The 16,760-nt window shown below is 36.2% G+C and overlaps 2 protein-coding genes across 4 annotated transcripts in view; both read right to left on the bottom strand.

The window, feature by feature from the left end:
- Positions 1 to 10,804, bottom strand: part of Nos (Nitric oxide synthase) — a 47,531-nt gene extending 36,727 nt beyond the window's left edge. The window contains exons 1-2 of one of the 3 annotated variants that reach the window (XM_030383303.2): positions 10,476 to 10,804; positions 1,097 to 2,076 (exon numbers count right to left, since the gene is read on the bottom strand). In XM_030383303.2, the coding sequence (XP_030239163.1) occupies positions 1,097 to 1,743 (647 nt within the window). In that variant the 5' untranslated portion in view covers positions 1,744 to 2,076; positions 10,476 to 10,804. Of the gene's footprint in view, positions 1 to 1,096; positions 2,077 to 10,258; positions 10,393 to 10,475 lie in introns of those variants that run through there. The other 2 variants (XM_030383304.2, XM_030383302.2) reach the window with 2 other exon arrangements.
- Positions 10,805 to 10,915: 111 nt separating this feature from the next.
- LOC149091770 (uncharacterized) lies at positions 10,916 to 16,747 on the bottom strand. The gene is made up of 6 exons (XM_030383305.2): positions 16,551 to 16,747; positions 14,870 to 16,400; positions 14,013 to 14,796; positions 13,753 to 13,954; positions 13,358 to 13,565; positions 10,916 to 13,291 (listed from the first exon to the last, which is right to left on the bottom strand). Exons 2-6 carry the CDS (start codon positions 16,306 to 16,308, stop codon positions 13,138 to 13,140), a joined length of 2,787 nt encoding a protein of 928 aa, XP_030239165.1. The 5' UTR covers positions 16,309 to 16,400; positions 16,551 to 16,747; the 3' UTR covers positions 10,916 to 13,137.
- Between the last annotated feature and the right edge of the window lie 13 nt (positions 16,748 to 16,760).

Genomic DNA, 16,760 nt, shown 5'->3' with positions numbered 1-16,760 from the left:
GTGCAATCGAAAGTCAACGTTAACGAAGATGACAATCAAATAAATTTAATTAGGTTTCTAGTATGTATTTTTTATAAAGATGTAGCGCAACTAACTAGCTCACAATTTATGGCATTTATAATACAAATTAAAAATATAACATTTATGATTAAGTTCACATTATATATATTTAATCGATTTTCATAAAACTTTAGTGTTTCATTAATTTTATATGAAAATTAAAGAAAAATAAATTTTTAATATATTTAAAAATAAATGAGCTCGCTTTTTAATTTATTAAAGATAGTGTACTTTCAACTTGAAAAATATTAAAAAATAAATAAGCATACTTCTTATTTAATTTAAGATATTGTACTATCAACTTGCATAAACATTTCTATTTTTGTAAGTTAAAAAATAATTAAATAAAATAAATGCCAAATCGTTGCTTGCTAAACTGTGAATTACCGTATACCTGTACAATATTTAACCATTCTGATAATATATAATTTTAATTTTTTTTAAATAATAATGGAAATTTATAGACAAAGTCAAGAATAAATAAAAATGGAAATAAATAGACAAGAATATGTCTAAAAAAAAAAAATCTATAATAATGTTTGATTACAGAAATATATCAATTAATCAAACTATGTATATAAGAACAGATGTATTTTTAACTTCAATATTTAAATATGAATATACATATTATAAAAAACATATTAATATATAAATATAAATAAATAAATAATAAATAAAAAATAATAAAATAAATATATAAATAAAATAAATATAAATTATAAATATTTCTTTCATCTCGTAAGTAAATCTCTTTTTACATGATGAATGAATGAATAACCTACACCTTGATTTGTTTTAAAGATATTCAAATCAATTCTAATATATCCTCTTTGAAATTTGTATTCATTTATTTTCACAAACTCTCAACTTTCTTTAATATAAGAAAAACTTAAACTTTCTCTCTTCTCCCTTCCCCTTTCATAGTCATAAGTCATTCATAACATTTTCTAGTTCCTCATTCATTTTTTATCTATAATTTGTAAATATGATTTATGATATGTGTATATGTGTGTGTGTGTACGTGTGTTCATCTCACCTGCCGGCACGCGAACGATGATCCTGTGACATTTTTCGCGGCTGCTGTGCGTTTTTGGGCGTTGGTGAAAGTTCGCGTGAACTTTTGCTGGATGCCGTGCCACTGCCTGAAGCCGCACTCTGGCCAACGCCACCGCCACCACCACTACCACCGCCACCTCCTCCTCCTCCTCCTCCAGTACCACCAGCACTTCCACTGCCAACCCCATCATCCAACTCCACGACGATGCTGGTGTTGGTGCCGCGTCTCTCGCGTCCCGGCTGCGGCGACGATGTGGGAATGCTGGTGCGCTTGTGGTGCTTCAGTGGCGTGCCGCCACCGCTAACGCCACCGCCGCCGGCGACAGCACTTACTGCGCCTGCGGTCGTGCCAGACGCGCCTTTGCTGTGGTCCACTTCATGGCTGGTGGTGGCAGCGACGCCGCCAAGATTTGTGCTCAAGAGCTGCCCATTGCCGTTTAGTGCTGCCTGAGCTTTGGTTTTGATTTTGTTTGGCTCGACGGGAGTTGCCTTTGGCGTGGGCAGCGGCGATTGCTGCTGCTGCTGCTGTTGTTGTTGTTGTTGTTGTTGTTGTGGCTGCGTGTTTGTTGTACGCTTGATGGCCACAAAGCGCAGGTTCTCAAATATCGATGTGAAGTGCTGCGACATGTTGTATTTGGTTTGGTTTGGCTTGATTTCGTGCAAGACTTTTTTCACTTATTTTCTTTGCTCTCCTCTCCTTTTGATTGTTGGCCTCGTTTATTTAGAATGCAGGCAGCACAGGTGAACTTGAAACCCTCTCGAGCTCAGCACAACTTTTGATTAAATTCTCTTAAAGAATGACGAGAAGAGTAAAGCAACAAAACTGAAGGAAAATCAACCAACTTTAAAAATCAAAACAAAAAAAAAACGACAAAGTTCAGCTTTGCTCTCTGGACAGCAAGCCACAGCCAATTGGTTCCCAGTTGTTTGTTTGTCGAGTTTTTTTCTGCAGATGGAAAACTTTAAGCGAACATTAGTTGAGCAATCAGCGAATCAAGCGAATGGCCAGTATGAGAATGCGAAATGAGAGACATTGATAAAAAGTTTACATTTAATTTAGGCAAATAAAGCAAATAATATGATATACTTCAAATTAAGCAAAGCTAATTTAAATATGATTTCACTTTAATTGTAACTGTAAATTTGCTTAATAAATAATAAATAATAAAAAATATTTAATATATAATAAATAATTTAAGTGTGTATATATTATTTATTATATATTAAATATTTTTTATTATTTATTATTATTTTTGTTTGTTAATTGTTATTTATTGTATACTATGTATTAATTTTATTTATTATATATTTTATATATTATTTTCATTTATTATTTATTTGCTTCGTTTCTTTATTTAACATTATTAAAAGTATAAATAAAAAATGTATACCTATTTTTTATAGTCTTTAATGTTATATTTCTCTTTAAATTATTTAAATTTTTGGGTCATTTTCAAAACATAAAAGTATTTTTAATGTTTTAAATTCAGTGAGTGAATTACAAAAATTTATAAAAAAAATTTACACGATAAAAAATTAAAAAAAAAAGTCATTTCTTTAATAGATTAACATTTAATAAATTAAAATTGTGAAAATTACATTTTTAATAAGAAAAATTATATTTTTTTTACAATTTTGCGTCTGCAATTCAAATAAATAAATAATAAAATCGAATTAAATTTACACAAACTGAGTCATTTATAATATCTTAAATATTTTCATATTTGTATTTCAATGTAACTACTTACGAAATATCATTTACTCATTGCACATTTATTATAAAGTAAATATTTAATTAAAACTACCAAAAATTAGAGCACTTTATACTAACTTCAGCCTAAATGACTTGTTTAATTCACGTTCTACTTTTGACTTTTCGCCTTTCAGTCTGTGGCAATTTGCTGAGAAGCGACTTTCATCGCACCGGCTCCAATTGGTTTTACGCACTTAGCAAACCGCTCAATTGAACACCTAAGTTGTACAGCTTTATTGCCGAGCCAGCTGGATCGCTGTCTACTTAACTTGCAGTTGTTTCACTTTTGAATCGCTGGCAGAGTACGATGAGAGAGAGAGAGAGGCGGGGCGGGGCGGGGCATGGCGTGGGGGGAACTGAAAGTCAGTGCGCAGCCCATTAAGTTTGAAATCAAGCAACGTACATTTACTTTTCCAGAACAACAATTCCCGCAACTATAACTCAGCAGCGAGCGCAATGTCCTTTGCCGCCTTTCCTTTGGAGACTAGCAGGAGACGGCTGCCGAGGCTTGGGAGAGCGTTTCATTTGCCTTTGGCTAGATAAGTGCGCCGTTGGCTGCGCTGGCTCTGTTGGCACTTAGTAGCAATTAAAAGTATCTTTATGGCAATTTCCCGGCTGATGAGCAGCGCCAGCCACAAACGAAATTTCCGCTCTTCAGCTGCGGCTTAATTATGTGTGTGTGTAAATCGCTTAATCAACAACTGACTGCGACTCTGGCGCCTCATGAACTTTTCAATTTGGAACACCTTAAAGCTAGTCGAGGACTGATTAACTCACCATTCGCCGTATACTCGTCCAGGCAACAGCTGCCGCAGAGCCTTTGTTTTCGCTAAGCTGTATTTGAGAGACTTGAACCTTAACCTTCGCATTAACAACATATATTCGAGTGGGCTCTTCACGCCTACTCGGCGCCAGCTGCTGAAGTTTTTGAGGCAACATGCGAAATTTTCAGAATCATCAGAATCCTTTCATTTTGTTAACTCATTCGCGCCTGCTTCCTGCAGCTGTTGCCTGCCCCGCCCACCCAAAGGCAAATACAATACATTCTCAACAGTTGGCCAGGTGAGCGGACTGGGCAGCGGGCCAATAAAAATATTTATATATAAAGTTCTTAAGCGAAAAGCAGCTGATTCTTGTGATTGTCTAGCATAATTTTATTTAAATTAAAGCAAAGTATTTTATACAGAACTCTGATGATGTCTGGGTTGTTAGCTCTTTAACTGAGCTTTAATTTCTTAAAAATGATATATTTATATATACTATTCTTATATTTTTGCCCACTTAAATTTAAATACAATTTAATACGAATACACAGAAATTCTATTCAAGCGAACTTTAACCAAACCCTCCTTCATTTGGTTCCTGTTTTGTGTTATAATTATACCAACCTAAGCAAATGACCCGTAAATAATCCAACTATTTGCCAACTTGGCATTCTCTGATCACATTACTCTCTGCCGTCATTAAATTTCGTTACATCAAGTCTGCTTAAGCAATGCTTTGCATCTATCTCAGAATAAATACCCTTGATTTTCATAAGGCCTTAGCCATATTAATGTGGAATTTGTAGCAGAGTAGAGAAAATAGACTAAAAAAAAATATATATATATATAAATAAAAAAAATATATAAATTTAAAAAATGTATTTACTTTTTATAGAACTTTTTATTTTAAATAAATTTTAGATATTCCATAAAAGTTTTCCCTGTGAATTACTCATTCAAATGTTCACTCATTATGTGAGCTAATCGTAACTGCGCTGAGCCCAGTTTAGGGATAAATAGCACATGAAAAATAGCATAAAAACTGACAAACACACTCACACACACAAATACACATAATGATTGAACGACATATTGTTGACCGCCAACAGAATCGGTTGACTGAATCGACATCCATTGAACAGAACTCAGTTGGCCTTTGATTTGCAGCTGAAGCGCGTGCAGGCAGTGAGAGAGTATATTGGCTTTGTGTAATCTCAGCCTTGGTTGACTTTCGTGTTATAGAAGCTACAGAGTGGTAATATATGGAATAAAAACTTATATCTGCTCTTCTCTGTGTGAGGTATTAAGATTTTGTGGCAAATCGATAAATCATTTTAGTATTTATCATCAAGTCTTACGTATTTTTTTTGGGATACAAGCGGTGCAAATCGATATATCATTTCAGTATTTATTCATATTTAAATCTCTGGCAGCTTAGAAGCTAATGATTCCAAAATTTCGTACACATAGAGTATCATATAGTTATGTTCGATTATGTCATGAAAAATAAGAAAAATCCGTCCCTAACAGAGTCCAAAACTTAAGAATAAGATTAACAGAGACTGAGAGTTGGCATACTTTAGAAATGTACTTTAGAAATATTAAAGACGTATAAATTCGGACCCATGGAAGGCCTGCAAATAACTTACAGATGGACCTATGCAGAGAGACTTCTGCATTTATGAGACAACTTGCGAAATTCGAATGGGAATAGTTTTATTTAGATGTATAACTCGTAACTCTTTAAATTTGAGCTGTTAATGAGCAATATCAAAAAATAAAACAAAATATAAATAACAAATGAAAAAACGCTCTACTCTTTTTGTGAATGAGTATTGTGCAGTTGGTTGCACCCATTTGACTTCTTTTTCTCTGCAACTGGTCCATAAACATTTCATGCTGGCATTAAAACAAAGCGAGCCCAAACAGAGCTGTTAGATGGCGCCATTAGTATTTAGGCTTGACTCGCATTTAAATTCAAATCACACGCATAAACATTCGCTTTGATTTCCTTGTCTGTTTGGAATAAACACACACACACACACGCATAAATAGCAACAGCTGTCTCTTTCATTTTGTTTTACTCTCTCTTTCCCTCCCTCTCTCCCGCTCAATTTGATTTTTATTATTGTTGGTTTTGTCGAAATGCTCAAGCAAATGAAAATGATGAACCACAATTTGGTTTATTTCGTTTAATTTGTTTTGGTTTTGTTGCTGTTGCTGTTGTTGTTGCTGCTGCTGCTGCAGTTGCTGACTGAGCCAATCAATCAATCAATCAATTAATTGTCCGCCCCGATAGACTCGCCTCTAAGTGTATTTTTATTGCTGATAGCCAACAGTTGCTGCTATTTTCTTAGCTGTTGGCCATTTTGGCACTTAGTCAAAGTGATTGAGTGTGGCCAAGCCAGTTAGTTGGCCATAAAAGACAGCCGCCGAATAGGTTTTACAAGCATATGTCGACGATGGTCAGCATTGTTTAGGGTCAGCCAAAATGAGAGCAATATGAAAATCAATAGAAGCAAAGACTTGGATTATTATGCTGTTTGTGATTTGGAATATGATGGAAGCAAATAATGGAGCTGAGATTGCTTCAAGAGTGAGTAGAACAAACTTAAACTAAAATAGATTCAGTTTAAAGCTAAAGAATACTATTGGAACAGTTTCTCTTAGAAAGCTATAGGGAATTTCCCTTAAAATACAACTCAAATAGTCAGCCACATTTTATACCTATTCAATATAATTCCCTTGTTTCATTGTGAGTAATGCGACACGACCTAACATCTCAATAATTCACTTCCTCTTCCGTGCACAAACTGTTTGCTCAGCAAAGCAGCCAACTAGCAGAAGATATAGCCAGTTACGCTTCAGCACGTATTCCAAACCACTTAACACCGCCAGATTTTCGCAATCATCGTTTCGAATCCAATCAATTGCTTTAAAATAAACTCAAGTGCAATCAAAGGCGACGGCAAAACAAAAGGACAAAGGCTCCAAAGCCTGAATGCTTTTCATATTATCTCAAATGACAACACTGAACCAAAAAATAAAAGGGGAACAAACACAAGAAGAAATCGCAGTACCACAAAAGCAAAGACAAAGCTGACAAAAAAATGTACCAAAAAATAAAAAAATAAATATTCTCAACACCAGCAATGCAAATAAGCAGAAAGAAAAGTACAAAATCTGTTAAGAAAACCCATTTAAATGTTTGGGCCAGAGCCAAGCAGCGAAAGCAGTTGGTTTAAAAAAAACTGTAGCATACTTTTGCGGGCGGGTCAGCCATAACACAGACACACACAGACACACAGCCATGTACATGTATCTTAATGCAAGCCTGTCAAAAGTATAACTCAGTCCACAGATCGTTTTCAGCTCATTTTTCTTCTTATGCAAATACAGAAATTGTAAACATAAAAAAAAAGTAGGCATAATAAAATTTACACATATGAAGTGCGACGGACGTCTGAAAATAAATAATGAAATTACAATTTGGACGTTGAGTAGGACTAGCTCTCTCTCTCTCTCTATACTACTTACTATATGCATATATTATATATAGTCTAGCCTTTGCCTGTGGTTCGGCAAGGTAAACGCAGTCCGGGCGACTCTAAACTGACTAACTGAGTAATCCGCTTCACAGCTGGCGCTGCTCTCGGCGGGATTAGCATATGAAAGGATATGGCGTGCAAAAGGTTCAGCCTTTGAAGGCGGCCAGCCAGTCAGCCAGCCAGGCAGGCGGGCAGGCAGGCAGCTCCTGTTATTTACAAACAGCATTAAGTATGCGTACTTGCTGCTGGTAAAGAGCATAAGGAAAATAAAAACGAAATGTGGGAGTATGTTATACAAAATAAATATTCACACTTTGTTTGGGCTACGCATTCTTGGATCATGTCAGTCGCAGCTGCGCCTGTTTTGCCTGCCTGGCCCCTGTCAATATTTATATATTGTTATTTGAAATTGATATGTAAAAGCTGACTCAAAGCATTCATTATGCCCCCCCCCCCCCCCCCCCCCCCCCCCCCCCCAAGCATGGGGCGCACTCGACTTTGAGCCGGGCCACGGCATGAATGTGGCATAAATTACGAGAGAACATCAAATGGGAGCTTTACACAAGCCAATGCCCAACTTGTATCATGTAGTAATCTATAAAGTGGGCGCTAAATAATGCATGAAAGTTAATCATAAAAGGGATAACCCATTTGGGAACGACATTAAGCGAAAACACTTGAGTCTCATTAATTGAGTAAAGCAGAGCTCAGCTTTGCGTATGAGAAGAAAACATGTTTGTTTATTTCAATTAAAATAATATTGAAATAAAACTGTACTTTAGAATATAATTATATGTTAAATTTTAAAAAATATGTATGTATATATAATATATGCATATGTATGCACATTCGTGCATATATACAAATAAATAAAACATTCAATGAATATCTAACAGGGAAAATCTTAAATATTTCCAGGAAATATTTGAAGCATATGAATAATATATACATAAATTATTTAAAAAAAAAAATATATATATATCTTATGAAAACAGCTGAGCTAATAGAATTTTTAATTAAATTAATTTATAATTTTTAATTAGATTAATATAAGTCGAATTTTCAGTAAATGTAATTTATACATTGATAAATTTTAAGAAAATAAAATTTGTTTTAATTTATAATTTAAGTTATATAGAACTAAATTTATTTTAAATTTTTCAATTTATTTCATTCTTTGCTATATTTTATTTTACAATAATTAAATATAGCAAATAATAGTAAGATTAACACATTTAAGTTAAAATTTGATATGAATTCAAATATAAACAAATACAATTTCAAACATAATTAATAAATAAATTTAAAATAATTTTTACAAATATTTATTTTACGTATGTATAACCAGTTAAACGATCCCTGCCAATACTTTACAATTAATTAATAATTGGTTAAATTGCCTTCAAGATTTGCTATACTTTACCTTGTGCAAACATCTTGGAGTCGGGCTTCACATTATTTAAATTTAATTGCTCATATATTTACCTAGTCAACTCTAAGCACAGTTTATGCTGATTGGCAATTTGAGGCGACACACGAATTGAATAAAGTCAAATGCCGACCGCATTTTGGTTTTACACATGCTAAAATAATATTTGCCAAATAAACTATAGGCAAATATTTATGTTGGCCGACAATAATGAATGAAATTGTGGCTGTAATGCTTATCATGATTTGCTTGCTCGTCTGCGGAAGGCAATAGGCAAAAGAAATGCTCTGACAGTTAATTTAAAGAAGCTGTCGTCAGCAGCTCCCAGTGCAATCTGAGCTCAAAACTATTTTTCATTTAAAGTTTAAGGCGCAAGTGGCACTGAGGGAAAGCATTTTTAATTTGAAAGCGACGCAAGCGTATGTTAATAATAAACGACAGCATGAGAGCGGCATAGAAAGGTGCACACACACGCACACACACACACACACACATGGGAAGACAAAGCCAACAATGTGAAAGCAAAAGGCAGCAACTGGAGCAAACTTTGCTGAGTTCTCCATTAAGAAAAAAAAGTAATGTAATATGTGCTAATTGTTTTTCAATTTATTCAATGTCATTGAATGGGCGAGGGAAAAATTAAGTTACGAAAAGTTGACTCGACGCCACTCGACTCAAAGTTAATTGTGTTTATAATTAATTCAAGCTGCAACTCTTTGCTAAGTGTTTTTGTTGACAATAATTTTGCCATTGCCAACAGTTAAGTGGCTGCTCGACATTATTATAAATGATTTATTTATAGCTAACGCAATTAATATTATTATGGCATTAAAAAGTAAATGAAATCAATTGTCCATTATTTGTGTACGGCTTAGGCGTAGGCCTTTTGAATGAGGTCTAGACAAATTCGATTTCAATTTGGGACTCATTTAATTGGCAGTGGGCACATTAATCAATGGCTCTTTCAGAATTATTTGCACTGAATTCAACTGAATATTATTGCGCAATAATTATTACGACAATAAGTACTCAATTATTACTAATTAATTTATAGCCTTGATTGCCATGTAGAAGCACTTGAATATCATACAATAAAATTGCTATTGAATTTTATTATAGTAAAATTCAAAATTATTTATAGTAATTTGGTAACCAGTCTGTTGAGATATTTTGTCACTTTTGTTTTTAATTTACTCATTGTTTACTTATCAAAATAATTATTTGTTTTTATCTATTTCTGATCATTCATTTACTTAAACTAAAGTAAAATACTATTTTAATGTACTTCAATTTATTTAAAATTTGTATACTTCATTAAGCATTGTTTTGTATTTTTATGGTTTTTTATTTTTAAATAAATGTATGAATTGATAATTTGTTTAAGTGACAAATTTTTTATTGCAAAAATATAAATATTCATAAAATAAATAAATAAGTAGTAAAATGAAAGAAAAATACTTTACAATACACGAAAGTTTTATTTTTCAATTTGTTTATTATTATATTTTTTATTTATTTATGTATTTTTTTTTTTTAATTTGAGCACAAGCAAAATTGTACAAAATCTAAAAAAATAAATGAAAATATTCACTTCAAAAATGATGTTACTATGTGTCGTCAATGATTTAGAAAATACATTTCTATTTACCTTCCTAATTTATATTAAGAATACTCGTTTAACTCTTAATTTTCACGCACAGCTAAAGTTACAAAATTACTTAAATTCTTTGCATGTTTATTGATATTAGTAAATATATTTATGCTGGGTATTTTGATTGGTTTTTATTTATACATTTTTATATTATAATTTTAGAACATTTTTTAGTTGTTAATTATTTGTCTGAATTTTCATACACTGCACTCACAATATTAAGTGTTAATCTACATCATTTGATTATCAGCTTGGTCCACATATTTATTTGATTTTATTTTCTAGGTTCTCAGCTCGATCTAACGAACTCAAGCGCCGCGCGGTAACTGAAGCTAAGGCAGCAACGCAGCATCCTTAAATAGTAGTCGCTTCCTTTCGAGCCGTCACACGGTCGTCTTCAGAGTCAACAACCAGGCAGCATCCGTTCACCGTTGGTGAAAGCTTAGCGCACAAATGGGAAAATCAACAATGGTTAGTGACTCGGCTAAAGCTCTACACTGGAATAGTTGTTTTGACGGCGGCGCAAGCAACAGGTGGAGAGTCTTCAACATGTTATTTCGAAAGAGCTGCAACAGGTGCCTAAGAAGTAATCTGTTTTGCAATAAAACGCAATTGAATTGTTTTGTTTTTGTTTTATTATTATTATTATTATTATTATTATTATTATTTAAAAAGCGGGATTTATGTTTCACTTTTTGCATGCCACGCAGACGCATTTCTCGCAAATTCTCAGCTGAAAAATGCGTCGAATTCTCAGTTGATTTCAATTTGATTTTTTCAAAATTCATCAAAATTAAAAAGAACTACAACAATTAACCTTAGCATAAGTGAACAACAAAAAAGTTGTGCTTAAAACTAACCTAAACTAGATGAATAAATATAAATATACCCTATACATGCCCCCACACATAAACAAATTATCTAATATAGCCAATTAATTGCTATTTATAAATTTGTTATATCCACTCTCACATAATATAAATATTTTAAATTTGTTATCTTTTCTATTTTGTTCTTATATCGACAGATTAAAATTGGAAGAGCTTACAAAAGTCCCGAACAGTTGCGATGATTACTGAGGCTCGACGTGGTGATAGACTGTGCGCTCCGCCGTGAGATAGCTGGACATAGGTTGAACGGATCTTCCACTGTCAGTTGAAAGGACTTTCCTCTATTGCTTGCTCGGCTTTGATGTTTCGTATGGCTTGACCCCTTGCAGTGCAGTTGCGGTTGTTGTTGTTTTGTTGATGAAGATGATTTTGTAGTTTGGATGATGTCGATGTTGAAGTTGACGATGTTGTTGTATATATACATATATATATATACAGGTATACAATAGAGAGACAAGACATTAGTATAAGCTGTTCAATAAATTAAACAAATAACAGGCTTAAAACTAGATCTTAAAACTAATTTTCTTTAGAATACGATAAAATTGTAAAACCAAATTTAAAAAAAAAAAAATCAAAAAGAAAAAAAATTAATAAAATATCGGCGAACCTTGCGGCCATTTATATTTTAATGTTTTGTTTGTTGTGTGAATTATGAGTTTTATCTTTTTGTTAATATTGTGGTTAATCGCTTGTTGTGTATTATACAATTTGTTCAGTTCAGTTCAGTTTCGAGATAAGTGGAGTTCACACTTAAATTTTGCTTGCACTTTCACTTTAGGCCGTCTCTTGAAATATTTCATTTTAGTCTTTGTTTCCATGATGTTATTATGGGTTTTTATGACTTTGATTTGATTATGAATTTGTTTAGTTGTTTCTACTTGTCTAGGTGGCACTCCTAAAACCTGAAAAGATGTTCCGCAGATGCCTTCCACTTATAGCAACCAACACATTGCTACAGTGAAATTTAAAATGGATGTTGACGAGATTTGCAGTCAGGCGCGAAATGGTCGTCCCTCTGACTGGACTGTCCAGCGCAGCTCGCCAACTCAATGCATAGCATTGCAACAGATGACGAAATCCGGATAACAGTCAGAGTTTTCCGAGCACGCCCTCCAGTGGACTGTCAATTGAAATGGTCCAACGCCGATCGTCAAAATAATCCATTTTAAGACGAATAGCATCCATTGCTTCGATCTCCGATCCTCTGCATTGGGAATTGATATCTAGGCTACGATCATAGAAATTCCTTTCGATTCCTGCTGTCATGTAGCGCTGATTGCCGAGTCCCGTTGACTTTGAGCATTTCCAGCATAAGTAGTTCAGCATTCACCTAAAGCGCAATAAAACCGACGCGGAGTTCCATGATGCTGCCACGCACAGATCAGTAGATAATCCAAATGATTCAAAGTGCTCCACAGTGTTCAGCCGAATTGGGTATTGTGACTGGACGTTGTAGAACCTTGATGAGACGTTTGCAGATGATAAGTTCATTGCAAATCCATTAGAATGTGAATCGACACTGTGTTGGGTGTGTACAATTTGATAAAGACAGAGCTAAAGAGAAGCGGGATACCTGAACTGAGATACATTTGGATGGGGGAGGGACCGAGCTGAATATTTATAAAAATATTCCTTTAGATAACTACTCCTTTCATAAAATCTATATACAATTAAACACTTCCTAAATTGAACGTAGGGGCACGCGCAGTTTGGAAATCAAATATATACAATGGGCGAAAGGGGACAGGCTGAAGAGAGATAGAGTGTAGAGAAAGAGATAGATGTAACAGCATCAGTTCCGCGAAAAACACGAATTCTGCTTATTAACTGCCGAACAGTTTTCAAACGGATGGCTGCTTGATTTGTTGTGTCTTGTTTTTAATGGAGTGATCGCTGAGTGGCGCCCTAGCCACAGCGCTCCACGACTCCACTACTGATTGAAGTTTAACTCAGAAGAAGGCCTAATAGACTATCTCAGAGGCTTCAAATGGCAATCGCAGCTGCATTTTTGCAATCAATTTGAGCACCATCTGCGGCATATGGCAAACTGAATGTGTCTAACCATTCCTTGCACTTCTCAGTGCTATTAAAGGCCAACAGATTTGACACATATTCGACACTAATGTTGGGACGATAGCTGCAAGCAATGGAAAAAATAAGTTTTAGACAAAAATATTATATTAATTATGATGCTTTCACTTACGATTTAATAATTACGCGCAGTGCTGCCTTGCGCTCGCGCTCCAAAAACCATTCAATCATATGGCCAGACATGAGCGGTGCCTTTTTATACAGCTCAAAGAGTTTGCAGTAGTTTCCGAGTGACCAAGCGGAACGAAAATCTAGAGCATGTGCAATGGCCGGATTCTCGCGCTGATCAGCTGTTATAGAACGCAACACCGTTGTAATGTCTATAAAAAAGGAAATAATAGAATATATAAGAATGTACATAATTATTACGGGTAATTATCTAATTGATACATTAGTATTAATCATACACCACTAAGATGAAACATCTGTCGTATGTCATGCGTCATAACATTCAAAAGATGATTCATTGACAAACGAAACGTATAAGTATAAAGTATAAGGCTTTACCCAAGGTATTTTTCGTGAAGATGTAATAGATAATGCGATAGGCTGTGAACTCGAGCGAATTGCTGCTGTTGCCCAATTCCAAGTAGAGCATCTTTAACTGTGTCTGACACTGATTAAACTCTTCGTGGTCACCCTTCTCCATGGCAATGCGCGCATGCGTCTCATATACCTCAACGGTGAATTTATCGCGAATACCTTGGACCTGTAGAGCAAATAAATTAGTATTGAAGCAAATTATGAACTAACTGTTACAGTCTTACAGTGAGATCTTGGCGTATGGATTTCAACTGATCACACGCATAATGATAATCCTGGTTGGCACGCCATTTGCTCTTCACATTGGCCAACGAGTGGGTGAGCACCTCAACGGGGCGCACTTCGAATGCTGAAGGCGCTTTGGTCAAACGCAAGAAAGACTTCTCTAAATCCCTACATGTGCCTACAATATGCAAATCGAGTAAATCTAAGCCTGCAGCTCCCGCACCAGCATCATCCTCGTAGAACATGGCCGACGTTGAGCGAGATGCTGCCGCCAAGGACTGCAATTTCTTCTTGTGCTTGGCCGTGGTGAGACCAAACGGTGAGCTTGCAATTGCGACGACAGATTTCTTAGCCGAGCCACCGCTCGACTGTGAGAAACGTGCCGCACGCTGTTGCAAGCGCGCTGTGTCATCATCAACAGCACCGCCAACCGACGACGAATGCGTTGCATAGAAATGCGGCGTCTTCTTTTTCCCTGCAACGGCGGCAGCGGCAGCTGCCGCGGCACGCTTGTTCCTCTTCATTAGCATTTTCTGCTGTTTTCTGGACATATTCGAATTGATGGGTATAAAATCGCTGCTCAACGAATCATTCGAGCCTGTCTTGCGGAGCACCTTGCGTGCTGGTGGACTGCCGGCACTGCTGCTACGCGAACGCGAATGAGAACGGGAACGGGAACGGGAACGAGAACGGGAACGAGAACGAGAACGAGAACGTGGAGAGCGCGAGTAACGTTTCCGATTATTATATTTCGATGTCGAAGAAGTGGATGATGTGGGCGAACTGCAATATATATGATTAATACCCAATTAAAATTAAATTCATGAATTGAAAGTTTTAAATGTATATTACTTACCGAGAGCGACTCTTGGAATAGCGCGTCGTCTGCTGTTGGTTGTGTCCGTGGTTGCCATTTGCAAATTTATTAAAGGCATTCGCCTTCTGCTTAAAGTGATTCACATTTTGTGTCTTTTGAGCGGGCTTTTGTGGTGTTTGGTGCGATTGTGACTGTGACTGTGATTGCTGCTGCGGCTGCTGCTGCTGCTGCAGGTGTTTTTTGTTAAAGTAATTACTGCGCTGCGGCTGCGCAGGCGTCACATTACTGAGCACCACATCGATGGCATCGCGCTCGCTATGCACTGTGGGCATGGGCTCATTATCCCAATCACGTGTCCAGAGTTCATTGCGATTGGCAGCGGCAATAATTTTACCCTTCAGACATATATCAATTTGATCCTTGTCCAAGTCGGTGGTGCACTTCGAATAGCAACGCGCCACATACTGATTCAACGAATCTGGCCACGAATCATTCGAAGCCATCTGAAAGCAACTATTGGGACGTTTAAATGATGCTCCAGCTGGTGTCTGCTGTGGCTGTTGCTGCTGCTGCTGCTGCTTCTTTGGTTGTTGAGCCTCCATAGCCGCTAACGGCGATTGCTGCTGCTGCTGCTGTTGTTGTTGTGGAGCAACAACTGGTGTTGCTGCTGCTAATGGTGTTGGTATTAAGGGCAAAGGGGGTGGTGGCTTGCTTAAGTCTGGCGTCGGCGGCACGATTGGTGTGGCGAATGGATTTACAGAAATACCCGGAAAGACAGGATGGGACGCTTCATAACCACTATGCTGTTGCTGTTGTTGTTGTTGTTTGTTCATGTTTATATTGTTGTTCATGTTATTGTTATTGTTGTTTTTATTATTGCGCTTGCGCTTCTTTTTGTTGGAATTATTGTTCATGTTATTATATTGATTAAGCTGCTGCATTGCATGTTGTTGATGTTGCTGTTGTTGTTGCTGCTGCTGATGTTGTTGCTGCTGCTGCAGTGGATTTGGTGCATTTGCCAAACGTTTTTGATTCAAATTCAAGTTGAAGCGTATGCCACCAAAATTTTTCTGCTGCTGCTGCTGTTGTTGTTGTTGTTGTTGCTGCTGCTGATTTTTATTACCTGACTGAGCAGGAGGTGGTGGTGGCGGTGGTGGTGCCGTAGGTAACGGAGGTGCCGCCAGAGCATTACTAAACCCAGGCGGCGCATTCGACGAACTAATGGTCGATGTTACCTGTTGCTGCTGTTGTTGTTGTTGCTGCTGCTGCTGATAACGCATATAATATTGATAGTATTGTTGATATTGTTGTTGATAGGCGGCTGCATTGCCACCATGATGATGCCACCATGCGTAGTTGTTCCATTGCTGCGCGTTGGCAGAGGTGGCGTTTGGTTGTTGTTGCTGTTGTTGTTGCTGCTGCTGCATCTCTTGCAGCTGGGGTATTAACGGCGACGGTGCGCTCATCGCATCAGACATTTTTTCGTACCGTTACGTATGGTATTTACGTATTATGTTTGAGCACTTTAACCTTTTCGAACTTACCTTTAAATCAAACTGTGCGCCGCACCCTTTTTCGTAGCAAAATAAAAAATTCAAAAATTCAAGAGAATGTGATAAACCCAATTTAGGAATATGTATTGTAAAACATCTGAGCATGTGTTCAAATGTGTATGTGTAAAGGCATGTGTGAGCGTATACGCCATTTTGTTTTTGCTTACCCAAGAATCTTCCAGTGGCCTATATAATTGCAGTTGTACAATTGCCTCAAAAATGATGGAATTTATAATTACACTTGCATAAACTAACGCGCAAAACTTAAATGATTGCTACACATAGAAGAAAAAAATATTTTCAGCTGTCGAACACACAAAAATTAGAATTGTTAAATCACGTCTACACAATGTGTGCTCTTTTTTTTCTGACAAAGA

This window comes from Drosophila navojoa, chromosome 3, assembly GCF_054131105.1.
Source record: "Drosophila navojoa isolate 15081-1374.11 chromosome 3, UAZ_NAV_1.0, whole genome shotgun sequence".
NCBI classification, from domain to species: domain Eukaryota; kingdom Metazoa; phylum Arthropoda; class Insecta; order Diptera; family Drosophilidae; genus Drosophila; species Drosophila navojoa.
Note: the sequence above shows the minus strand (reverse complement) of the source record. Positions and strands in the feature narration are given on the sequence as shown.